This window comes from Nematostella vectensis, chromosome 9, assembly GCF_932526225.1.
Source record: "Nematostella vectensis chromosome 9, jaNemVect1.1, whole genome shotgun sequence".
In the NCBI taxonomy this organism is placed as follows: domain Eukaryota; kingdom Metazoa; phylum Cnidaria; class Anthozoa; order Actiniaria; family Edwardsiidae; genus Nematostella; species Nematostella vectensis.
In genome coordinates, this window is record NC_064042.1 from 2,037,813 (window position 1) to 2,064,828 (window position 27,016).

Here is a 27,016-nt window from a genome sequence, read left to right on the forward strand (position 1 = left end):
TCCAAGACAAGGGCCGACGGCGAGCGACGGACCCGTGGTGGACAAGCAAAGCGTACCCAATACTAAAGAGGGTCATGGAGCCCGGGCAGCCAGTGTTGTATTACACGGCGTACTCTAAGCACGGCTTCACGCGTTCGCAGTTGCGCGTTGCGTGATCAGCGCTTGTGCCTTCTATTGCAGCTAAGGCACGTGAGTCTGACATTCCACTTGTAGTGACCCTGACTGTCGTCCAGCCGGTCGATACTGAAGCATTGGGGATGACTCTTGGTGTACCCCTGAAGCAGAAGCTAAGTGCCACATACCGTGCACTTCTTTTCCGCGTCAGCAATAATGCCGAGTACGTGGTCTACCGTTAGAACTTGGTGCGATCCCGTGTACTTTGTGCGACCCTTTTGCCTGTCATCTACAGCGTATCGCTTGATTCGCGCTGTAATGAGCTCTTTACTGGGCGTAGCCTGCAGTCCTGTGGGAACCAAGGCACCTGGGGTGTCATCGGGGGGGATCACGCGGACTATCTGGTCGGCGAGCCGCACGCGGGAGATGCCGGTGTACACAGCATTCGTGATCCAGCCCTCTAAGCTGTGGTCTATGATAAACAGACGTCTTGGAGTCTGAATAGCCTTGCCCTGCACCCGGTGGACGGACCCCCAGCCGTGTATTCCCACTCGGGGGGAAGCCCGTTAAGGACCGCGTCGAGAGGAACCTCGACTACCGTGCCTTTGTACGCGTCGACCTTCTCACCCCCTTTGCCTGGCACGGGCACTGGCCGCCCTTGCTTGCGATAACGATGCGCGACGCTAGGGTCTGGGTCAAAGCGGATGGTTGCTGGCAATCGGGGGTAGTTTTACCAACACTGAGATCGAATTATCAACATAAGCAAGTCGATATATCAACATCAGCATAGTCATCATTATCATCATCATCATCACCACCACCACCACCACCACCACCATCATCATCATCATCATCATCATCATCATCATCATCATCATCATCATCATCATCATCATCATCATCATCATCATCATCATCGTCACCATCGTAATCACAATCGTCATCACCAATAACATCATCATCGCATTATCATCATCACAATATACACAATACAATGAAATCACACAAATGAAATAGGGTAATGCACACTATTTATTACCGTACAATGTTTGTTGTCTACAATTTCACTGTAATTACACCTTACACATATTAAAATCTACATCCTTTTAACTCCTTTTACCTTTGTAGGGAGACGTGCGCTACCGTGGCCACCAATACAAAAGTTTGGCCAATTTGCCAATTAGTATTTGCCAATTATAGTATTCGAAATTCGTAGAGTCAGTTACATTTGTTGGCACAAATTTTAAAGTTAGGAGGAGTTTATTGTATTCTGATGTGCTTTAAAGCATTCCGTTGCTATGCTCGTTGGCTAACGTTGATGCTAACGACATGCGTTTCACGCATCCTTATTGGCTTACTTCACAATACTGTCAAAGTGTCCACGGTAGCGCGGGTCGCACCGTAATGGTGGTGGTGTTTAGTTACGTACATAGCCGGTTGGCCTGATTTTCATAACAGATCGCTTGAAGGAATAAGAATAGTCCTTCCATGTACCCCAGTTTATACCGTCGGAATTTGAAGCCTTTCCCCCTTGGAAATACTTCCCGTTCAGATTGCTATTGTTACACGACCTATACCACCACGCACCCTTCCTCATTACTGCACAATTAGAATTATAAGTGTCATGGTCCTGGTCCTTTGTGGAGAATGGCGTTCCTCGATGGTAAGAGAACGAGTCACCAGCTGTCCCTGTGACCAATAGCAACAAACAACGCCTTTATCAGGGATGGACTATCAGAAAGGGATGGACTATCAGATAGGGATGGACTATTAGACAGGGATGGACTATCAGATAGGGATGGACTATCAGAAAGGGATGGACTATCAGATAGGGATGGACTATTAGATAGGGATGGACTATCAGATAGGGATGGACTATCAGATAGGGATGGACTATTAGATAGGGATGGACTATCAGATAGGGATGGACTATTAGATAGGGATGGACTATTAGATAGGGATGGACTATTAGATAGGGATGGACTATTAGACAGGGATGGACTATTAGACAGGGATGGACTATTAGACAGGGATGGACTATTAAACAGGGATGGACTATTAAACAGGGATGGACTATCAGAAAGGGATGGACTATCAGATAGGGATGGACTATTAGATAGGGATGGACTATCAGATAGGGATGGACTATTAGATAGGGATGGACTATTAGATAGGGATAGACTATTAGATAGGGATGGACTATCAGAAAGGGATTGACTATCAGATAGGGATGGACTATTAGATAGGGATGGACTATCAGATAGGGATGGACTATTAGATAGGGATGGACTATTAGATAGGGATGGACTATTAGACAGGGATGGACTATTAGACAGGGATGGACTATTAGACAGGGATGGACTATTAAACAGGGATGGACTATTAAACAGGGATGGACTATCAGAAAGGGATGGACTATCAGATAGGGATGGACTATTAGATAGGGATAGACTATTAGACAGGGATGGACTATTAGACAGGGATGGACTATTAGATAGGGATGGACTATCAGATAGGGATGGACTATCAGATAGGAATGGACTATTAGATAGGGATGGACTATTAGACAGGGATGGACTATTAGACAGGGATGGACTATTAGACAGGGATGGACTATTAGATAGGGATGGACTATCAGATAGGGATGGACTATCAGATAGGTATGGACTATCAGATAGGGATGGACTATCAGATAGGGATGGACTATTAGATAGGGATGGACTATCAGATAGGTATGGACTATCAGATAGGTATGGACTATCAGATAGGGATGGACTATCAGATAGGAATGGACTATCAGATAGGAATGGACTATCAGATAGGAATGGACTATTAGATAGGGATGGACTATCAGATGGGTATGGACTATTAGATAGGTATGGACTATCAGATAGGGATGGACTATCAGATAGGGATGGACTATTAGATAGGTATGGACTATCATATAGGGATGAACTATCAGATAGGAATGGACTATCAGATAGGAATGGACTATCAGATAGGAATGGACGATTAGATAGGAATGGACTATCAGATAGGGATAGACTATTAGAAAGGTATGGACTATCAGATAGGATGGAATATCAGATAGGAATGGACTATTAGATAGGAATGGACTATCAGATAGGGATGGACTATCAGATAGGAATGGACTATCAGATAGTAATGGACTATTAGATAGGGATGGACTATTAGATAGGGATGGACTATCAGATAGGAATGGACTATCAGATAGTAATGGACTATTAGATAGGGATGGACTATCAGATAGGAATGGACTATCAGATAGGATGGAATATAGATAGGGATGGATTATTAGATAAGGGTAAAATATCAGATACAACATTTAAAATTTAAATATGTACGACATCGTAAACATATATAAAGCAATTTCGTGGTATGTTGTCCGACGCATTCCAGCAGACAAAAGTTGTCCGGTGGTTTTCTTCCTATTTTTTTTGTCTCCGACCATGATATGCTTGTTTAGCTCTTATGGAAGTTCGCCGAAAATCTGTGTTCTTATGCTTGTATGAAAAAAATGTTTTTTTTTACTTCCTGTAAATAGGAATTGAAAGTCTCCTACCCCAAAAATTGCATTCAAAGTATGTTTTTTTTAATTTCTAGAAACGTGACTATGCCGTTTTTCGCACACCTGAGTAAGATCCAAGCGTCAGAACATAGTTTCTGTTCTCTGCAGACACGGCAAAGTGATCGTACACGGCATATCTAGTAGCACCAGCCCAGTCCATCAAGTCAACGCGAACTGTGGTATTAGTCTGATTGGTCAGAAGATGGATCTTGTCAAGTCCAAGCCAGAATTCCCCCGTCTCGTTGCCGAACCCGCGCTTGTAGTCAGCCCATCCGAGATAGAAGTCCACTGACCCGTCTTGTCTTCTCTGGAACACGGTCCATCCCCCGCCATCTGTAGTCTGGTCACAGTAAACCTGGATTGAAATCACAATGACCAGAATGGACCCAACACTATGACACCAACCAGAACAACAAGATATCAAGATAAAAACGTTTTTCTGTGTATAAACCACTCTCCTCCTTTTCTCTGACGGTCTCCCTGTGTACATATCGCTCTTTTCCTTACCCTGATGGTCTTTCTGTGTACACACCGCTCTGTTTACTTACCCTGATGGTCTCCCTGTGTACACACCGCTCTGTTCCCTTACCCTGATGGTCTTTCTGTGTACACACCGCTCTGTTTACTTACCCTGATGGTCTCCCTGTGTACACACCGCTCTGTTTACTTACCCTGATGGTCTCCCTGTGTACACACCTCTCTGTTCCTTACCCTGATGGTCTCCCTGTGTACACACTGTTCTGTACTCTTATCCTGATGGTCTCTGTGTGTTGGATGCCGATCTTTATTAGTTTGATATTCATTTTTTATTTTACAGAATAAAAATATTAATAATGGAACTCTATTAGCTAGGGTTTTCGGCTTCATAAGGCCGAGTGGTGTCGTCTGCCGGCTCCCCCGCTTTGACCCATAACTAGCATGGGGTAGAGCGAGGCTCTCGCCTCAGAAACAATTGTGATACTTTGATTTTAAAAATAACATTGTACCGTTACAAAAAGATAAACAAATGATTCGAGTTGTCATGGTATATTTTATCAACGCACATGCCAAACTCTCTCTCATCGGTAGCGGGCCTATTAATTACAGCCGCGCTGGTTGAATTAGGCTCTGTAGACCTTAATATATTACTCAGAGAACTCATTGAAAGAAAATTTCTAGGAAAATTCATGTGCACCACCTATTTGTGCTTATTTGTTGAAATAAAATAAGTCATATTTGGATGTTAGCGAGAGAAATGTAAAAAAGCCGCATGGGGCCTGGGTTCCAGTAGGTTTTCCTTCTTCTTCAAATGTAGCTTTTTATAGCTATTTATATGTTTTTATTTTGCTCGGAATTCGATAGAATGCAGCTGAAATGATATAAATCGTTTTCAAATATGTGCGTTTTGATCTTTGTTTTGTCTCATGAATGAAAAGGTATGGAAATCTTACCTACAGGGTACCCGCAACACCAGATTTAAAAAAAAAATAATTGCTCTTTATCTATGGATCCGCTAATGGTACCGGTGGGCACCGGTCTCAATATTGATTACTAACCCTAGGCTATATTTATACCAAGTTTGGTGCTTGTGTCCGCTGTGTATAGATTGAGCTCTTTTTGTGCGCTAAGCGACCCGTCTATACCCTGATGGTCTCCCTGTGTACTCACTGTTCTGTACTCTTACCCTGATGGTCTCCCTGTGTACACTCTGTTCTGTACCCTTACCCTGATGGTCTCCCTGTGTACACACTGTTCTGTACTCTTACCTTGATGGTCTCCCTGTGTACACACTGTTCTATTCCTTACCCTGATGGTCTCCCTGTGTACACACTGTTCTGTACTCTTACCCTGATGGTCTCCCTGTGTACACTCTGTTCTGTACTCTTATCCTGATGGTCTCCCTGTGTACACACTGTTCTGTACTCTTACCCTGATGGTCTCCCTGTGTACACATTGTTCTGTACTCTTACCCTGATGGTCTCCCTGTGTACACACTGTTCTGTACTCTTACCCTGATGGTCTCCCTGTGTACACACTGTTCTGTACTCTTACCCTGATGGTCTTCCTGTGTACACACTGTTCTGTACTCTTACCCTGATGGTCTCCCTGTGTACACATTGTTCTGTACTCTTACCCTGATGGTCTCCCTGTGTACACACTGTTCTGTACTCTTACCCTGATGGTCTCCCTGTGTACACACTGTTCTGTACTCTTACCCTGATGGTCTCCCTGTGTACACTCTGTTCTGTACCCTTACCCTGATGGTCTCCCTGTGTACACACTGTTCTGTACTCTTACCTTGATGGTCTCCCTGTGTACACACTGTTCTATTCCTTACCCTGATGGTCTCCCTGTGTACACACTGTTCTGTACTCTTACCCTGATGGTCTCCCTGTGTACACTCTGTTCTGTACTCTTATCCTGATGGTCTCCCTGTGTACACTCTGTTCTGTACCCTTACCCTGATGGTCTCCCTGTGTACACACTGTTCTGTACTCTTACCTTGATGGTCTCCCTGTGTACACACTGTTCTATTCCTTACCCTGATGGTCTCCCTGTGTACACACTGTTCTGTACTCTTACCCTGATGGTCTCCCTGTGTACACTCTGTTCTGTACTCTTATCCTGATGGTCTCCCTGTGTACACACTGTTCTGTACTCTTACCCTGATGGTCTCCCTGTGTACACATTGTTCTGTACTCTTACCCTGATGGTCTCCCTGTGTACACACTGTTCTGTACCCTTACCCTGATGGTCTCCCTGTGTACACACTGTTCTGTACTCTTACCCTGATGGTCTTCCTGTGTACACACTGTTCTGTACTCTTACCCTGATGGTCTCCCTGTGTACACATTGTTCTGTACTCTTACCCTGATGGTCTCCCTGTGTACACACTGTTCTGTACTCTTACCCTGATGGTCTCCCTGTGTACACACTGTTCTGTACTCTTACCCTGATGGTCTCCCTGTGTACACTCTGTTCTGTACCCTTACCCTGATGGTCTCCCTGTGTACACACTGTTCTGTACTCTTACCCTGATGGTCTCCCTGTGTACACACTGTTCTATTCCTTACCCTGATGGTCTCCCTGTGTACACACTGTTCTGTACTCTTACCCTGATGGTCTCCCTGTGTACACTCTGTTCTGTACTCTTATCCTGATGGTCTCCCTGTGTACACACTGTTCTGTACTCTTACCCTGATGGTCTCCCTGTGTACACATTGTTCTGTACTCTTACCCTGATGGTCTCCCTGTGTACACACTGTTCTGTACTCTTACCCTGATGGTCTCCCTGTGTACACACTGTTCTGTACTCTTACCCTGATGGTCTCCCTGTGTACACTCTGTTCTGTACCCTTACCCTGATGGTCTCCCTGTGTACACACTGTTCTGTACTCTTACCTTGATGGTCTCCCTGTGTACACACTGTTCTATTCCTTACCCTGATGGTCTCCCTGTGTACACACTGTTCTGTACTCTTACCCTGATGGTCTCCCTGTGTACACTCTGTTCTGTACTCTTACCCTGATGGTCTCCCTGTGTACACACTGTTCTGTACTCTTACCCTGATTGTCTCCCTGTGTACACATTGTTCTTTACTCTTATCCTGATGGTAGACTGTGTAGACTGATTCCTTACCTTGAACGCATCGCCGTCCGGTGATGGCTTTACTGTGTACAAACCGTTGCTCTTTCCTCCGGCTATCAGCACATCGAGGCAGTTTCTCGCTGCAGCAAACAAACGTTCATCAGTCCTGATAGTTGGATTTAACGGATGTGAGCCCTACCCAATCAATGAACATTATAGACAACGCTCGTAAATCGCGCGCTCTGATTGGTCAGCATAAGCGCGCTCGCTCACCAAAACAAGATTGTAACTACTGCGTCTCGTTGCGTATTTTTTTTTTATTCGTGACACGCTTCGACGTCATCTATGCATCTATTTCAGGACAGACGCACAAAAAATGAGATCTACTGTATTTGTTAAATAACTAATGTTAACAGCAACAACTGACGCGGATCTGTAGTAATTCATCCGTGAGAGCTGCGAATGGTAATAACTCAACTCAAGTATGAGCTGCATAATCTCATTCTGTGAATTGGTGAATTTTTTCGCTTTTTTAGATGTCAGAATTTTGTCTTGGATCCGCCCCTGAATTCAAACTTTATTGGACGGCCGTCTTGGTTAGGGCGTTATCATACATTCAATTTACCTTCTTTTTTCGGTGGGTCCTTCTTTATAGGACAAGGTTTGCCTGTCAAGAAAATGGAAATCTTTTGAAACGTACTATATACAGCAATCTAAAGCAGACGCGTACACCTTGGTGTCCTAAAAAGTGTATCATTTTTTATTAAGGAATCTTCAAATACTATGCTTTTTCCATATGGTGCCTATGACTGCGCAACCCCACGTAATAAGCAAGTACCAGTCTGGTTTTCGCGCCCTTCATTCAACCGCAACAGCCTTCTTGAGGCCACGGATACTTGGGCGTAAAACGTTGTCAAAGGCAAAATTAAAGCTGTCACCAAAACTGAATTTAGGCTGATTGGAACAAAACAAAAATGCCAAATCTCCATTATTCCAAGCCCGAAATCAATGGTACACCTATTGACAAGGTAACCTGTACTAAATTGCTAGGAGTACTCATTGATAACAATTTAACCAATGGTGTGATCATGTTGACAAAATTACTAAAAAAAAATCGCGTCTGGAATTGGGGCTATCAAACGGCAGACTCGTACCCAGTCGCCAAAATGAGAAGAAAATTAGAAGGAATAAGGGAAACATTATTAATGCGCGGGTTACCTGTGGCGATTAATTAGGCGCGCTCTGCCGTGTGGGTAAAATACTATACTAGGAAACCCACACGGCAGAGCGCGCCGCGCCTAATTAATCGCCACAGGCAACCCGCGCAATAATTATGTTTCCCCTATTCCTTCTTATTTTCTTCTCATTTTTGCGACTGGGTACGAGTCTGATCAAATGGGTAAGGCGCCTTGTCCAGCAAGACATATTCCACAATATTTACAATGCACTTGTTCAACCTTTTTTTGATTATTGTAATGTTGTTTGCGGGAACTGTACTGTTACCTTACATAACAAACTACAGAAATTGCAAAACAGCAGTAGTGTATATTGTAGTATTGTATATTGTAGTAGTGTATATTGTCGTGGTGTATATTGTATAGAGCTGATGAATTTCAACCGTGTTTAAAAAAGATTGGAAGACTAATTAAAAGCATTTGTTTTTGTGTCCAAATGTAGTTGGTGCTAGCACAAGCGATGCGAGACAATAAAGACTTACCAAAAATATTAGATCACAAATGTACTTATAACTAAATAAGATTAAACCTATTTAAAAACTTACTTGAACTTATACACAATAAAATATTGACTGAAACTCCAAACCAAAACCTAAATCCTAAATTCCTAAACACAACCAAACTCTGTCAACTCTCAATCCAAATCCCCGAATAACTCGTTGTCCAAGCTAAATCCTGATAACAGTGATTATTGTCAATCAAATAACCGGAGCCAAATAAAAATTCAACAATTAACAATTAACTAACAATGTACATATCAGAACACATTTGTTAGCCTCCAACCCAACATGTACATGTATTGCGTTAGCGGCCATTTTTGACGCCGGTGAAAGTCAAACAGTTGTGAGAGTTGTTAGACCGCAGCTATATAAGTCTAAAAAGCCAATTTTATTCACATGTATTTCTTATTCACTTGATACCTATGAAACACTGTGTGTTTTAATACATGGATTTTTCAAGTGCAATCTTGTTGAAATTAGGTGTATAGAGAAGTCGAGTCTCTCTAATGGTCGCCGGTCGCGGGTGCGGGTGCGGGTTTCCAAGGTGCGGGCTTGAAAAGGCTACGGGTTTGCCCTGCTAAACTATTGAGAATAATAATGAGACTCGCTCCACCGCTTGGTTTCCAAAATAAAGGTCTTCATAATCTTTAGATATCATGCGGTGATTTGTCTTTTACACAGGGTATACCATACGATGACAACGATCTTTTCTCTTAGATTATCTGGATGTGAAATATATTTCTCTTAGATTGTCCTGGATATGAAATGATCGAATATTAATTTTTTTAGCGCTAGTATCATTTATTTTGACTGTATGTGCATTATAAGGGCACAAAAAAACGAGAAGTAATTGAATAATTATTTTAGGATATTGTTTGTCATTAGGCCAGCTAATGGCTGACAAGAAATTGATGTAGCTTTATGCGATAGATTAGTTTAGGGTAAGGATCCAGTAAGTTGCGGTTTAATGAATCTTTGTCGAATGGAAACTCATCATGTCTAGAACACCTACCCTCACGAATGTTGGCGTAGATGGCGGTCCTGTCTTTCTTCTATCGTTCCGGGTACATGACCTTGGTCGCGTTGTTTAAGTCACACTTCTTATTTACCTTCCAGTAGTTGACGCTGAGACACTTCTCATCTTCATCACACTTGAGGTTGCATTCGCCGAGGTCCGCTACGTCAATGGTCTTGTACGCTGAGCTTACTAAAGCCGTGTTGGGATCTGAGTACTGGACGAGCTCTGCGTTAGTGGTAGAACGGTGAAGGAAGACTCCCCAAAGAAGAACTGTGGCGGCGGACAGTTTAGCGAGATACGCCATCTTGACGTCTCGGCAAATGGTGGAAAATTAACGCGATTACCTCCTAATATCAGTAGTAATATATATTTTTAAATTTGCCGTTAATAATTCACGAGATTTTTTTAGCAGCAGGAGCAAGGAATTTTAATGATTCCATGTTTTTATTCAAAATGGACTAACCTTTGGAATACTTTGCGAACTTTTGAATGATACGTTGCGAAAAAGCCTAAGATGTTAATACGCATTAACTTACACAGCTAATTGCATTATTATAATAGTTAATAACAGATTTATGGTTTAGGATGTCGCTAAAGAAATAATGCATAATGATATGAATATGCTTATTAATTAGATCCATCCCCATAGCTTTTGTTTTCATTCATAATGAAATGCTGACGAGTCCTAATAAGGACGAAACAGCTGTCCATGGTTGCCGAACTGCACGGGTAATAGACTGTGCTAGCGTCCCGTCTTGGCACGACTGGTGCCAATGTGTGTATGCTAGTGTGCTTTTAAAGTCCACATTTATGTATACATACTAGCAAGGATAGTTTGGCTATCCGACGGAGTTTTAGACTAGCAAAGGTCGCATGAGTGATCCGCACGATTGGCATCACGCTAGCCCGGTCGTAGCTCTAGATCCCACATGGATCTAAGCTGTGGTTTAAAGCACTTCGTTCGAGTCGAAGTCGCCCTGCAGTCTTTTGCCGATGAAGTTTAACTGAGGCAAACCGGCTATGCCATGCTGACGAGTCCTAATAAGGACGAAACAGCTGTCCATGGTTGCCGAACTGCACGGGTAATAGACTGTGCTAGCGTCCCGTCTTGGCCCGACTGGTGCCAATGTGTGTATGCTAGTGTGCTTTTAAAGTCCACACCTATAATAGAACCATCTAACAATCTCGCCAATCTCTTAACCCTATGGCCACCAGGCCCGTACCCAGGATTTTTCTTGGGGGCGGAATTCGAAAAAGTGGACCTAATTTTTCCGGGGGTGCGGTGGGGGGGGGAGAGTGAGTTCTCTGACCACCCCCGAAAAAAACAAAAATGGATTTCTTTATGCAGTTGCAGTATCTCCACGGGACGTTAATTGTCGTATTTGACTACATATTAGAGTGATCTAGCTTATGCTTTATAGTTTTGTCTACAAAAAGCACGTCTATTTAGAACCGAAAGTGTACCTTCGGCCGTTGTGGGGGGGGGGGGGGGGGGGGGGGTGCGTTCGCACCCCCTCCATCCTCCCTGGGTACGGGCCTGGACACTGACAATATCAAAAGTTCGCTCAGTTTTAGATTATGTTTCTCCTGTTTGGGTCGCTCACTCCGCTCCATTGTGATTTGCTGATCGACTCGATCCAGAAAAAGTTTTTTCTGCCCTCCCGGTTACAGTAAAAAGACAACCAAGCTGATGGTCAGTCATCTTGCAAGGGAGGTGCAACGAAGACGCTATGTGATGTCCGCATAAGTTATTTCATCATAACTAGTAAAATTTATTTCACGAGCTACGAAAGTTGTGATGCAACCAAACTAAGGGACCATGTGACATCACTTCATCAATGCGGTCATCATTACTTGCGTTAAACGCAAAACCGCGCTATAAAAGAGCGTGCCCAGGCCAGCGACACCTCTAGTTGTCACTTATTCTCAGAGCTGACAAGACCTTGCAGTCGCGCTTCGAATAACAGCCTGAATAAGAAGTGACATTATCCTCTGTTCTGCCTGTTCTTTTTTGTTTGAACAATATCCTTAGTTTAAACACTCAAATCCCGAGGGACATTCGTACGCGTCTTTTATGCTGTGTAACGGCTGTAAGGATATTATGAGCTCGTAAAAATGGCAGAGAGAAGGTCTGTCTCTTGCTTTCATATCCTCGTATTGGACTTTTTAAAAGAACGCAGGGGCTATATGCCCGACAGACGGAAAATGCGTCCTTATCCCTTTTATAGGGCGGTTTCGTGTTTAAACTGCATTTTTGCGCTACAGCGGACAGTAGGAATCCCTACTTTGGGGGGACTGGGTGTCTTCAAGAGCCCTACCAAAAGGGGACTGGGTGTCTTCAAGAGCTCCACCCCAGAGGGAATGGGTGTCTCTAAAAGCTGTACGATGCTGGAATTGCCAGCGCTAGACTCATCATCATCACCGCCGTCATTTCACTAGCTCATGCAATACAATGAAATGGGTGATGTTCACCATTTATTTCCATACAATGTTCTTAATCTACAATGTCACTTGAATTACACCATAATGCTTAATGTAATAAATCAGTTAACGCTTAATATGTACTATATTTTTCAACGTTTGATTTTATTAAGGACTTAACGCTTAATGTAACACGTTAAAGCTAAATGTAATAACCACAAATTAGAAAGCGAATTTCGATTGAGCTCTAATAAAAAGAGAGCCAGAGTCTTGTATAGTCATCTCGTACGTCTAGATGAATTGTGCGGCAGAGTTCAAAATGACTTCATATAAGAAAATTGAATTAGATCCTAATCATTTTCATTCACGAATAAGCATAAAGAGATTTAAGAATAGGTCATAAGAACTATTAAAATCATTATTATCAGATAAGTAATGAGATGCAAGTTCAAGTGAACAAAGTAAAAAAGGCCAACAAAAGCAAAAACTAGCTCGACCTAGACAAAAGCTCGCGGTGGGTGCTTATTTACAGGAAGGTGCTTATTCGAATCATTACAGTATTAGATGCTACTTACAAACCCCTCCACTCGTTACACCCGATACCGTGGACACAAAGTTTTACGAAAATTGGCCAATTACCCCATGCGAGATTCAAAGATTGATTGACATTGATTGGCACAAATTTGATAACCAGAAGCATTCTACCGATGTACACTGAAGCATTTCCTTTGACATGCTGGTTATGGTTAGAGGTGGAGTTTTAAGAAAATCGGCCAATTAGCACGAATTTTAAAATTAGGAGGATTTCATTGTTTTCTGATGTGCAGCAAAGCATTCATTTGCCATGATTGGCTACTGACGATGATGCTAATAAGATAGCGCGTGCTTAAAGGGTTACTCCACAAAACTGCAAAAGTGTCTCCACGGTAGCGTGCGTCGCACTGTAAATGGTGGTGGTGTTTAGTTACGTACAAAGTTGGCAGGCCTGATTTTCATTTCAGATCGCTTGAGAGAATACTCATAGCCCTTCCATGTGCTCCAGTTAATACCGTTATGTAAAGCCTCTCCCCCTTGGAAATACTTACCGTTCAGATTGCTATTGCTACAACTGTTATACCACCACGCACCCGTCTTGTGTATCGCACAATTATCAGGTGGGAAGTTGTCATGTTCCCGGTCCTTTGTGGTGAATGCCATTCCTCGGTGGATAGAGAGCGAGTCACCAGCTGTCCCTGTGACCAATAGTAACAAACCACGCCTTTATAGTGAGGAAATTTGTTGGATTGGGTATTTGATTCGGGTCATTTTATTGGAAAGAACAAGTCGAAACAACGCAGGTTTCCTTTGTTGATACATATCATATCAGAAAACGCAGGGGCGGATCTCGCCTTTTGCTAAATGGGGGGGGGGGGGGGTTGGCTAAGTGACAATGGGGGGAGGGGGTAATTTTATGTTGTTACATATGGCTTTCTGGTAGGCCAAAGGGGGGGGGGTCAACCCCCAAACCCTCCCCCTAGATCCGCTACTGAAACGACATTTACATGTGCATGTACCAAATCGTACACATATATAAAGCAATTCTGTGCTTGTCCGTCGCATACCCAGCACATACAAGCTCTCGGGTGGTTCCCTTTCCATATTTTTTCACGCGCTACATACATAGATTTTTCGCAAATACCGCCAGGGCTCCGAGCCGGATATGCTTGTTTGGCTCTTATGGAAATTCGCAGAAAAAACTGTGGAAATATGGTTGAATGGAAAAACACAGTATTTACTTCCTGGAAATAGGTTATGGAAGAGCCCTACGCAGTTATTTGCATTTAAAGTATTTTTTTTTCTATAATGGTAACGATGGCGTTTTCCTACACACCTGAGTAAGATCCAAGCGTCAGAACATAGTTTCTGTTCTCTGCAGACACGGCAAAGTGATCGTACACGGCATATCTAGTAGCACCAGCCCAGTCCATCAAGTCAACGCGAACTGTGGTATTAGTCTGATTGGTCAGAAGATGGATCTTGTCAAGTCCAAGCCAGAATTCCCCCGTCTCGTTGCCGAACCCGCGCTTGTAGTAAGCCCATCCGAGATAGAAGTCCACTGACCCGTCTTGTCTTCTCTGGAACACGGTCCATCCCCCGCCATCTGTAGTCTGGTCACAGTAAACCTGGATTGAAATCACAATGACCAGAATGGGCCCAACACTTTGACACCAACCAGAACAACAAGATATCAAGATAAAAACGTTTTTCTGTGTATAAACCACTCTCCTCCTTTTTTCTGACGGTCTCCATGTGTACATATCGCTCTTTTCCTTACCCTGATGGTCTTTCTGTGTACACACCATTCTGTTTACTTACCCTGATGGTCTCCCTGTGTACACACCGCTCTGTTCCTTACCCTGATGGTCTCTCTGTGTACACACCGCTCTGTTCCCTTACCCTGATGGTCTCCCTGTGTACTCACCGCTCTGTTCCTTACCCTGATGGTCTCTCTGTGTACACACCGCTCTGTTTCTTACCCTGATGGTATCCCTGTGTACACACCACTCTGTTTACTTACCCTGATGGTCTCCCTGTGTACACACCGCTCTGTTCCTTACCCTGATGGTCTCCCTGTGTACACACCGCTCTGTTTACTTACCGTGATGGTCTCCCTGTGTACACACCGCTCTGTTCCTTACCCTGATGGTCTCCCTGTGTACACACCGCTCTGTTCCTTACCCTGATGGTGTCCCTGTGTACACACCGCTCTATTTCTTACCCTGATGGTATCTCTGTGTTGGATGCCGATCTTTATTAGTTTGATATCGATTTTTTAATTTACAGAATAAAAATATTAATAATAGAACTCTGTTAGCTAGGGTTTTCGGCTTCATAAGACCGAGTGGTGGCGTCTGCCGGCTCCCCCGCTTTGGCCCATAACTAGCATGGGGTAGAGCGAGGCTCTCGCCTCGGAAATAATTGTGATAGTTGATTTTAAAAATAACATAGGACCGTAACAAAAAGATAAACAAATGATTTGCGTTGTCATGGTATATTTTATCAACGCACATGCCAAATTCTCTCTCATCGGTAGCGGGCCTATTAATTACAGCCGCGCTGGTTGAATTAGGCTCTGTAGACCTTAATATATTACTCAGAGAACTCATTGAAAGAAAATTTATAGGAAAATTCATGTGCACCACCTATTTTTGCTTATTTGATAAACTAAAACCAGTCATATTTGCATGTTAGCAAGAGGAATGTAAAAAAAGCCGCATGGGTCCTTGGTTTCAGTAGGTTTTCCTTCTTCTTTAAATGTAACTTTTTATAGCTATTTATATGTTTTTTGGGGGGGGCTCGGAATTCAATAGAATACAGCTTAAATGATATAAATCGTTTTCAAATATGTGCGTTTTGATCTTTTTTTTTGTCTCATAAAAAAGGTATGAAAATCTTACCACAGGGAACCCGCAACACCAGATTAAAAAAAAGAATTGCTCTTTATCTATGGATCCGCCAATGGTACCGGTGGACACCGGTCTCAGTATTGATTACCATCCCCTAGAGTATATTTATACCAAGTTTGGTGCTTGTGTCCGCTGTGTATAGATTGAGCTCTTTTTGTGCGCTAAGCGACCCGACTATACCCTGATGGTGTCCCTGTGTACTCACCTCTCTGTTCCCTTACACTGATGGTCTCCCTGTGTACACACTGTTCTGTACTCTTACCCTGATGGTCTCCCTGTGTAAACACTGTTCTGTACTCTTACCCTGATGGTCTCCCTGTGTACACACTGTTCTATTCCTTACCCTGATGGTCTCCCTGTGTACACACTGTTCTGTACTCTTACCCTGATGGTCTCCCTGTGTACACTCTGTTCTGTACTCTTACCCTGATGGTCTCCCTGTGTACACACTGTTCTGTACTCTTACCCTGATGGTCTCCCTGTGTACACTCTGTTCTGTACTCTTACCCTGATGGTCTCCTTGTGTACACACTGTTCTATTCCTTACCTTGATGGTCTCCCTGTGTACACATTGTTCTGTACTTTTACCCTGATGGTCTCCCTGTGTACACACTGTTCTGTACTCTTACCCTGATGGTCTCCCTGTGTACACACTGTTCTGTACTCTTACCCTGATGGTCTCCCTGTGTACACACTGTTCTGTTCCTTACCCTGATGGTCTCCCTGTGTACACACTGTTCTGTACTCTTACCCTGATGGTCTCCCTATGTACACACTGTTCTGTACTCTTACCCTGATGGTCTCCCTGTGTACACATTGTTCTGTACTCTTACCCTGATGGTCTCCCTGTGTACACACTGTTCTATTCCTTACCCTGATGGTCTCCCTGTGTACACACTGTTCTGTACTCTTACCCTGATGGTCTCCCTGTGTACACACTGTTCTGTACTCTTACCCTGATGGTCTCCATGTGTACACTCTGTTCTGTACTCTTACCCTGATGGTCTCCTTGTGTACACACTGTTCTGTACTCTTACCCTGATGGTCTCCCTGTGTACACACTGTTCTGTACTCTTACCCTGATGGTCTCCCTGTGTACACATTGTTCTGTACTCTTACCCTGATGGTCTCCCTGTTTACACACTGTTCTATTCCTTACAATGATAGTCTCCCTGTGTACACACTGTTCTGTACTCTTACCCTGATGGTCTCCCTGTGTACACACTGTTCTGTACACTTACCCTGATGGTCTCCCTGTGTACACATTGTTCTGTACTCTTACCCTGATGGTCTCCCTGTGTACACACTGTTCTGTTCCTTGCCCTGATGGTCTCCCTGTGTACACACTGTTCTATTCCTTACCCTGATGGTCCCCCTGTGTACACACTGTTCTATTCCTTACAATGATGGTCTCCCTGTGTACACACTGTTCTGTACTCTTACCCTGATGGTCTCCCTGTGTACACATTGTTCTATACTCTTACCCTAATGGTCTCCCTGTGTACACTCTGTTCTGTTCCCTTACCCTGATGGTCTCCCTGTGTACACACTGTTCTATTCCTTACCCCGATGGTCTCCCTGTGTACACATTGTTCTATACTCTTAGCCTAATGGTCTCCCTGTGTACACACTGTTCTATTTCTTACCCTAATGGTCTTCCTGTGTACACACTGTTCTATTCCTTACCCTGATGGTCTCCCTGTGTACACTCTGTTCTGTACTCTTACCCTGATGGTCTCCCTGTGTACACACTGTTCTGTTCCTTACCCTGATGGTCTCCCTGTGTACACACTGTTCTATTCCTTACCCCGATGGTCTCCCTGTGTACACATTGTTCTATACTCTTACCCCGATGGTCTCCCTGTGTACACTCTGTTCTGTAATCTTACCCTGATGGTCTCCTTGTGTACACACTGTTCTGTTCCTTGCCCTGATGGTCTCTCTGTGTACACTCTGTTCTGTACTCTTACCCTGATGGTCTCCCTGTGTACACACTGTTCTATTCCTTACCTTGATGGTCTCCCTGTGTACACATTGTTCTGTACTCTTACCCTGATGGTCTCCCTGTGTACACACTGTTCTGTTCTTTGCCCTGATGGTCTCCCTGTGTACACACTGTTCTATTCCTTACAATGATGGTCTCCCTGTGTACACACTGTTCTGTTCCTTACAATGATGGTCTCCCTGTGTACACACTGTTCTCTACTCTTACCCTGATGGTCTCCCTGTGTACACTCTGTTCTGTACTCTAGCCCTGATGGTCTCCCTGTGTACACACTGTTCTGTACTCTTACCCTGATGGTCTCCCTGTGTACACACTGTTCTATTCTTTACCCCGATGGTCTCCCTGTGTACACACTGTTCTGTACTCTTACCTTGATGGTCTCCCTGTGTACACACTGTTCTGTACTCTTACCCTGATGGTCTCCCTGTGTACACACTGTTCTGTACTTTTACCCTGATGGTCTCCCTGTGTACACACTGTTCTATTCCTTACCCTGATGGTCCCCCTGTGTACACACTGTTCTATTCCTTACAATGATGGTCTCCCTGTGTACACACTGTTCTATTCCTTACCCCTGATGGTCTCCCTGTGTACACATTGTTCTATACTCTTACCCTAATGGTCTCCCTGTGTACACTCTGTTCTGTTCCCTTACCCTGATGGTCTCCCTGTGTACACACTGTTCTATTCCTTACCCCGATGGTCTCCCTGTGTACACATTGTTCTATACTCTTAGCCTAATGGTCTCCCTGTGTACACACTGTTCTGTTTCTTACCCTAATGGTCTTCCTGTGTACACACTGTTCTATTCCTTACCCTGATGGTCTCCCTGTGTACACTCTGTTCTGTACTCTTACCCTGATGGTCTCCCTGTGTACACACTGTTCTGTTCCTTACCATGATGGTCTCCGTGTGTACACACTGTTCTATTCCTTACCCCGATGGTCTCCCTGTGTACACATTGTTCTATACTCTTACCCCGATGGTCTCCCTGTGTACACACTGTTCTGTACTCTTACCCCGATGGTCTTCCTGTGTACACACTGTTCTGTACTCTTACCCTGATGGTCTCCCTGTGTACACACTGTTCCGTACTCTTACCCTGATGGTCTCCCTGTGTACACTCTGTTCTGTACTCTTGCCCTGATGGTCTCCCTGTGTACACACTGTTCTGTACTCTTACCCTGATGGTCTCCCTGTTTACACACTGTTCTGTACTCTTACCCTGATGGTCTCCCTGTGTACACACTGTTTTGTACTCTTACCTTGAAAGCCTCCCTGTGTACACACTGTTCTGTTCCTTACCCTGATGGTCTCCCTGTGTACACACTGTTCTGTTCCTTACCCTGATGGTCTCCCTGTGTACACTCTGTTCTGTACTCTTACCCTGATGGTGTCCTTGTGTACAAACTGTTCTGTTCCTTACCCTGATGGTCTCCTTGTGTACACACTGTTCTATTCCTTACAATGATGGTCTCCCTGTGTACACACTGTTCTGTACTCTTACCCTGATGGTCTTCCGATGTACACATTGTTCTGTACTCTTACCCTGATGGTCTCCCTGTGTACACACTGTTGTGTACTCTTACCCTGATGGTCTCCCTGTGTACACTCTGTTCTGTACTCTTACCTTGAAGGTCTCCCTGTGTACACATTGTTCTATACTCTTACCCCGATGGTCTCCCTGTGTACACATTGTTCTATACTCTTACCCTGATGGTCTCCCTGTGTACACACTGTTCTGTACTCGTACCCTGATGGTCTCCCTGTGTACACACTGTTCTATTCCTTACCTTTATGGTCTCCCTGTGTACACATTGTTCTGTACTCTTACCCTGATGGTCTCCCTGTGTACACTCTGTTCTGTACTCTTACCCTGATGGTCTCCCTGTGTACACACTGTTCTGTACTCTTACCCTGATGGTCTCCCTGTGTACACACTGTTCTGTACTCTTACCCTGATGGTCTCCCTGTGTACACACTGTTCTGTACTCTTACCCTGATGGTCTCCCTGTGTACACACTGTTCTGTTTCTTACCCTGATGGTCTCCCTGTGTACACACTGTTCTGTACTCTTACCCTGATGGTCTCCCTGTGTACACACTGTTCTGTACTCTTACCCTGATGGTCTCCCTGTGTACACACTGTTCTGTTTCTTACCCTGATGGTCTCCCTGTGTACACACTGTTCTGTACTCTTACCCTGATGGTCTCCCTGTGTACACTCTGTTCTGTTCTCTTACCCTGATGGTCTCCCTGTGTACTCACCTCTCTGTTCCCTTACCCTGATGGTCTCCCTGTGTACACTCTGTTCTGTACTCTTACCCTGATGGTCTCCCTGTGTACACACTGTTCTGTTCCTTACCCTGATGGTCTCCCTGTGTACACACTGTTCTGTACTCTTACCCTGATGGTCTCCCTGTGTACGCACTGTTCTGTACTCTTACCCTGATGGTCTCCCTGTGTACACACTGTTCTGTTCCTTACCCTGATGGTCTCCCTGTGTACACATTGTTCTGTACTCTTACCCTGATGGTCTCCCTGTGTACACACTGTTCTGTACTCTTACCCTGATGGTCTCCCTGTTTACACACTGTTCTGTACTCTTACCCTGATGGTCTCCCTGTGTACACACTGTTCTGTTCCTTACCCTGATGGTCTCCCTGTGTACACACTGTTCTGTACTCTTACCCTGATGGTCTCCCTGTGTACACTCTGTTCTGTACTCTTACCCTGATGGTCTCACTGTGTACACACTGTTCTGTACTCTTACCCTAATGGTCTCACTGTGTACACACTGTTCTATTCCTTACCCTGATGGTCTCCCTGTGTACACACTGTTCTGTACTCTTACCCTGATGGTCTCCCTGTGTACACTCTGTTCTGTACTCTTACCCTGATGGTCTCCCTGTGTACACACTGTTCTATTCCTTACCCTGATGGTCTCCCTGTGTACACACTGTTCTGTACTCTTACCCTGATGGTTTCCCTGTGTACACACTGTTCTTTACCTTACCCTGATGGTCTCCCTGTGTACACTCTGTTCTGTACTCTTACCCTGATGGTCTCCCTGTGTACACACTGTTCTGTACTCTTACCCTGATGGTCTCCCTGTGTACACACTGTTCTGTACTCTTACCCTGATGGTCTCCCTGTGTACACACTGTTCTGTTTCTTACCCTGATGGTCTCCCTGTGTACACACTGTTCTGTACTCTTACCTTGATGGTCTCCCTGTGTACACACTGTTCTGTTTCTTACCCTAATGGTCTCCCTGTGTACACACTGTTCTGTACTCTTACCCTGATGGTCTCCCTGTGTACACTCTGTTCTATACTCTTACCCTGATGGTCTCCCTGTGTACTCACCTCTCTGTTCCCTTACCCTGATGGTCTCCCTGTGTACACTCTGTTCTGTACTCTTACCCTGATGGTCTCCCTGTGTACACACTGTTCTGTTCCTTACCCTGATGGTCTCCCTGTGTACACACTGTTCTGTACTCTTACCCTGATGGTCTCCCTGTGTACACACTGTTCTGTACTCTTACCCTGATGGCCTCCCTGTGTACACACTGTTCTGTTCCTTACCCTGATGGTCTTCCTGTGTACAACTGTTCTATTCCTTACCCTGATGGTCTCCCTGTGTACACACTGTTCTGTTCCTTACCCTGATGGTCTCCCTGTGTACACACTGTTCTGTTCCTTACCCTGATGGTCTCCCTGTGTACACTCTGTTCTGTTCCTTACCCTGATGGTCTCCCTGTGTACACTCTGTTCTGTACTCTTACCCTGATGGTCTCCCTGTGTACACACTGTTCTGTACTCTTACCCTGATGGTCTCCCTGTGTACACACTGTTCTGTACTCGTACCCTGATGGTCTCCCTGTGTACACTCTGTTCTGTACTCTTACCCTGATGGTCTCCCTGTGTACAAACTGTTCTGTTTCTTACCCTAATGGTCTCCCTGTGTACAAACTGTTCTGTTTCTTACCCTGATGGTCTCCCTGTGTACACACTGTTCTGTACTCTTACCCTGATGGTCTCCCTGTGTACACACTGTTCTGTACTCTTACCCTGATGGTCTCGCTGTGTACACTCTGTTCTGTACTCTTACCCTGATGGTCTCCCTGTGTACACATTGTTCTGTACTCTTACCCTGATGGTCTCCCTGTGTACACACTGTTCTGTACTCTTACCCTAATGGTCTCCCTGTGTACACATTGTTCTGTACTCTTACCCTGATGGCCTCCCTGTGTACACACTGTTCTGTACTCTTACCCTAATGGTCTCCCTGTGTACACATTGTTCTGTACTCTTACCCTGATGGTCTCCCTGTGTACACACTGTTCTGTACTTTTACCCTAATGGTCTCCCTGTGTACACATTGTTCTGTACTCTTACCCTGATGGCCTCCCTGTGTACACACTGTTCTGTACTCTTACCCTAATGGTCTCCCTGTGTACACATTGTTCTGTACTCTTACCCTGATGGCCTCCCTGTGTACACATTGTTCTGTTCTCTTACCTTGATGGTCTCCCTGTGTAGAATGATTCCTTACCTTGAACGCATCGCCGCCCTGTAATGGCTTTACTGTGTACAAACCGTTGCTCTTTCCTCCGGCTTTCAGCACATCGAGGCAGTTTCTCGCTGCAGTAAACAAACATTCATCAGTCCTGATAGTTGGATTCAACGGATGTGAGCCCTACTAGCCAAAACCAATCAATGGACATTATAGACGACGCTTGTAAATCGCGCGCTCTGATTGGTCAGCATAATCGCGCTCGCTCACCAAAACAAGATTGTAACTACTGCGTCTCGTTGCGTATTTTTTTTTTATTCGTGACACGCTTCGACGTCATCTGTGCATCTATTTGAGGACAGACGCACAAAAAAATGAGATCTACTGTATTTGTTAAATAACTAATGTTAACAGCAACAACTGACGCGGATCTGTAGTAATTCATCCGTGAAAGCTGCGAATGGTAATAACTCAACTCAAGTATGAGCTGCCTAATCTCATTCTGTGAATTGGTGAATTTTTTCGCTTTTTTAGATGTCAGAATTTTGTCTTGGATCCGCCCCTGAATTCCAGCCTTAATCGACGGCCATCTTGGTTAGTGCGTTATCATACATTCAATTTACCTTCTTTTTTCGGTGGGCCCTTCTTTAAATGACAAGGTTTGCCTGTCAAGAAAATGGAAATCTTTTGAAACGTACTATATACAGCAATCTAAAGCAGACGCGTACACCTTGGTGTCCTAAAAAGTGGGTCATTTTTTATTAACGAATCTTCAAATACTATGCTTTTTTCATATGGTGCCTATTGTAAAATACAATACCACGAAAGCCACACGGCAGAGCGCGCCTAATTAATCGCCACAGGCAACCCGCTCAATAATTATGTTTCCCCTATTACTTCTTATTTTCTTCTAATTTTGGCGACTGGGTAAGAGTCTGATCAAACGGGCAAGGCGCCTTGTCCCGCAAGCCATATTCCACAATATTTACAATGCACTTGTTCAACCTTTTTTTGATTATTGTAATGTTGTTTGTGGGAACTGTACTGTTACATTACATAACAAACTACAGAAATTGCAAAACAGCAGTAGTGTATATTGTACTATTGTATATTGTAGTAGTGTATATTGTCGTGGTGTATATTGTCGTAGTGTATATTGTCGTAGTGTATATTGTAAAGAGCTGATGAATTTCAACCGTGTTTAAAAAAAAATTGGAAGACTAATTAAAAGCATTTGTTTTTGTGTCCAAATGTAGTTGGTGCTAGCACAAGCGATGCGAGACAATAAAGACTTACCAAAAATATTAGATCACAAATGTACTTATAACTAAATAAGATTAAACCTATTTACAAACTTTCTTGAACTTATACACAATAAAATATTGACTGAAACTCCAAACCAAAACCTAAATCCTAAATTCCTAAACACAACCAAACTCTGTCAACTCTCAATCCAAATCCCCGAAAAACTCGTTGTCCAAGCTTAATCCTGATAACAGTGATTATTGGCAATCAAATAACCGGAGCCAATGAAATCCACATAAAAATTCAACAATTAACAATTAACTAACAATGTACATATCAGAACACATCTGTTAGCCTCCAACCCAACATGTACATGTATTGCGTTAGCGGCCATTTTTGACGCCGGTGAAAGTCAAACAGTTGTGAGAGTTGTTAGACCGCAGCTATATATGAGTGCAGGAAAATATACAAGAGTGCTACAGCATCTTTGTAAGTCTAAAAAGCCAATTTTATTTACATGTATTTCTTTTTCACTTGATACCTCTGAAACACTGTGTGTTTTAATACATGGATTTTCCAAGTGCAATCCTGTTGAAATTAGGTGTATAGGTCGCGGGTCGCGGGTCGCGGGTGCGGGTTTCCAGGTTGCGGGCTTGAAAAAGCTTTTGCCCTGCTTAACTATTGGGAATAATAATGAGACCCGCTTCACCGCGTGGTTTCCAAAATAAAGGTCTTCATAATCTTTAGAAATCATGAGGTGATTTGTCTTTTACACAGGGTATACCATACGATGACAACGATCTTTTCCCTTAGATTATCTGGATGTGAAATATATTTCTCTTAGATTGTCCTGGATATGAAATATAATTTGAGTTTGCGAAATCGTGCGATATTTCACTATGCACGGTAGCAAACAAATGACTCATCAAAATAATAAATATTAGAGCAAGTATTGTTTCCTGTAACCATTTTGCATTTTTGAGTGGCGAAGTCAATGAAATAAATAACATAAAAATGAAATTAAATAAAAGTAAAGCAAATGTCAAAGCCTTGGAATTGGATAGATACTTTGGAAGGAATTTTGATTTTTTACTCTTTTAGCTTCAAAAAGTTTGCAGACCCGTTTATGTGAATTTGATCATAGAAATACATCACTAATGGAACCCTCGATTAATCGTAACTCCGCGTTAACTCGAGACTACATTAGAACAACAAAAGCTCGCCGAACCCTCGATAAATCGTCCCTCTGAGTTAACTCGAGACTACATTAGAACAACGCAAGCTCGCCGAACCCTCGATAAATCGTCCCTCTGAGTTAACTCGAGACTACATTAGAACAACAAAAGCTCGCCGAACCCTCGATAAATCGTCCCTCTGAGTTAACTCGAGACTACATTAGAACAACAAAAGCTCGCCGAACCCTCGATAAATCGTCCCTCTGAGTTAACTCGAGACTACATTAGAACAACGCAAGCTCGCCGAACCCTCGATAAATCGTCCCTCTGAGTTAACTCGAGACTACATTAGAACAACAAAAGCTCGCCGAACCCTCGATAAATCGTCCCTCTGAGTTAACTCGAGACTACATTAGAACAACAAAAGCTCGCCGAACCCTCGATAAATCGTGCCTCCGAGTTTTCCTCTGACCTTTACGCTTCCTCACAAATTCGCTCACATGGCGTTTTCAAGCCATTTATCAATAAAAATCAACATCAATAAAAAAAATTGTTTTATTTCTATTTATAGAACAGGGTGCAGCAGATCGAGATATATTTTTTCAAGATTTAACACCAATAGTTGCACATCGTAGCGAATGGTGAGTCTAGAACACCTACCCTCACGAATGTTGGCGTAGATGGCGGTCCTGTCTTTCTTCTCTCGTTCTGGGTACATGGCCTTGGTCGCGTTGTTTAAGTCACACTTCTTATTTACCTTCCAGTAGTTGACGCTGAGACACTTCTCATCTCCATCACACTTGAGGTTGCATTCGCCGAGGTTCGCTACGTCAATGGTCTTGTACGCTGAGTCTACTAAAGCCGTGTTTGGCTCTGAGTACTGGACGAGCTCTGCGTTAGTGGTAGAACGGTGAAGGAAGACTCCCCAAAGAAGAACTGTGGTGGCGGACAGTCTTGCGAGATACGCCATCTTGACGTCTCGTCAAATGGTGGGAAATTAACGCGATTAACTCCTGATATCAGTAGTAATTTATTCTTTAAATTTGCCGTTAATAATTCACGAGAATTTTTTTAGCAGCATGAGCAAGGAATTTTGATGATTTCATGTTTTTATTCAAAAGGGACTAACTTTTGAATACTTTACGAACTTTTGAATGATACGAAAAAGCCTAAGATGTTAATACGCATTAACTTACACAGCTAATTGCAATATTATAATAGTTGATAACAGATTATAGTTTAGGATGTCGCTAAAGAAATAATGCACAGTGATATGAATATGCGTATTAATTAGATCCATCCCCATAGCTTTTGTTTTCATTCATAATGAAATCACTGTTTTTGTTTTCCACAACATTCTAACCATCTCACAATCTCGCCAATCTCTTAACTACGGAGCCCTAGAAGGGCCATGTGATTGTGCACAATTTTTCGCAGGACCGTGTTTATATTTTACTAAATCGTGTTCAAGTTTGTTGTTTCGACTTTCTACGGATCGACTTTTTACGGATCGACTTTTTACGGATCGACTTTTTACGGAGCGACTTTCTTCGGATCGACTTTTTACGGATCGACTTTTTACGGATCGACTTTCTACGGATCGACTTTTTACGGATCGACTATCCTACGGATCGACTTTCTCGAGTCTTGCCACTGACCCACTAACCCCGGCCGAACCTGCCTGTCGAACAAGATCCCCTTACAACCAATTGATGTTTTACCAACAGCCTTTGCCACATTGCTCTATAATCAACAATACTTCCACTGCCTTGTAGCTCATGCACTATAGCATATATGTATAGCTTTGTCACTGGAAGTACTAAAGAGAGGTCGGTCAAGTCGCTTTTTAGATAAGATTCTCTTTAGCTGCCGGAGATTTAGACGTATTCCTTGAATGACAGCAAGGCTCACTGATAGCTATAACCTAAGGCCAAGAAAAAATAAACAAATGTTTACCGTCCCCGCCCGAGTCCCTTTTGGGGCCGCTTCAAAAAATTTATAATTTGTTATTTTTAACCAAAAGCCTATTAAACAATAAGAAATAACTTGTGGTACTGATTTAGAAAACATTGCAAAAGAACTAAAAATTTTAGTTTCGGTAATATATGACTTGCGAGTTGTCTTGAGAAAAGTGTTAATACACCTCGTCATCGACATAAAGATATAAAATAAAAAGCGTCCCGCC

General features: G+C 43.5%; 2 protein-coding genes across 3 annotated transcripts; both read right to left on the reverse strand.

Moving 5' to 3' along the window:
- Positions 1–1,128: 1,128 nt before the first annotated feature.
- LOC5509930 (ryncolin-2) lies at positions 1,129–10,327 on the reverse strand. The gene is made up of 6 exons (XM_048732360.1): positions 10,115–10,327; positions 10,018–10,057; positions 7,896–7,937; positions 7,322–7,410; positions 3,767–4,058; positions 1,129–1,803 (listed from the first exon to the last, which is right to left on the reverse strand). The coding sequence occupies exons 1-6, from the start codon at positions 10,325–10,327 to the stop codon at positions 1,532–1,534; spliced, it is 948 nt and encodes a 315-aa protein (XP_048588317.1). The 3' UTR covers positions 1,129–1,531.
- A 2,154-nt stretch (positions 10,328–12,481) lies between these two features.
- On the reverse strand, positions 12,482–25,853 carry LOC5509951 (fibrinogen C domain-containing protein 1). 2 transcript variants are annotated; one of them, XM_048732436.1, is made up of 5 exons: positions 25,492–25,852; positions 23,035–23,076; positions 22,451–22,539; positions 14,315–14,606; positions 12,482–13,676 (listed from the first exon to the last, which is right to left on the reverse strand). In XM_048732436.1, the coding sequence occupies exons 1-5, from the start codon at positions 25,799–25,801 to the stop codon at positions 13,405–13,407; spliced, it is 1,005 nt and encodes a 334-aa protein (XP_048588393.1). In that variant the 5' UTR covers positions 25,802–25,852; the 3' UTR covers positions 12,482–13,404. The 2 variants fall into 2 exon arrangements, with proteins under 2 accessions (XP_048588393.1, XP_048588394.1); XM_048732437.1 differs by lacking the exon at positions 23,035–23,076 and having other exon boundaries at positions 25,492–25,853.
- Between the last annotated feature and the right edge of the window lie 1,163 nt (positions 25,854–27,016).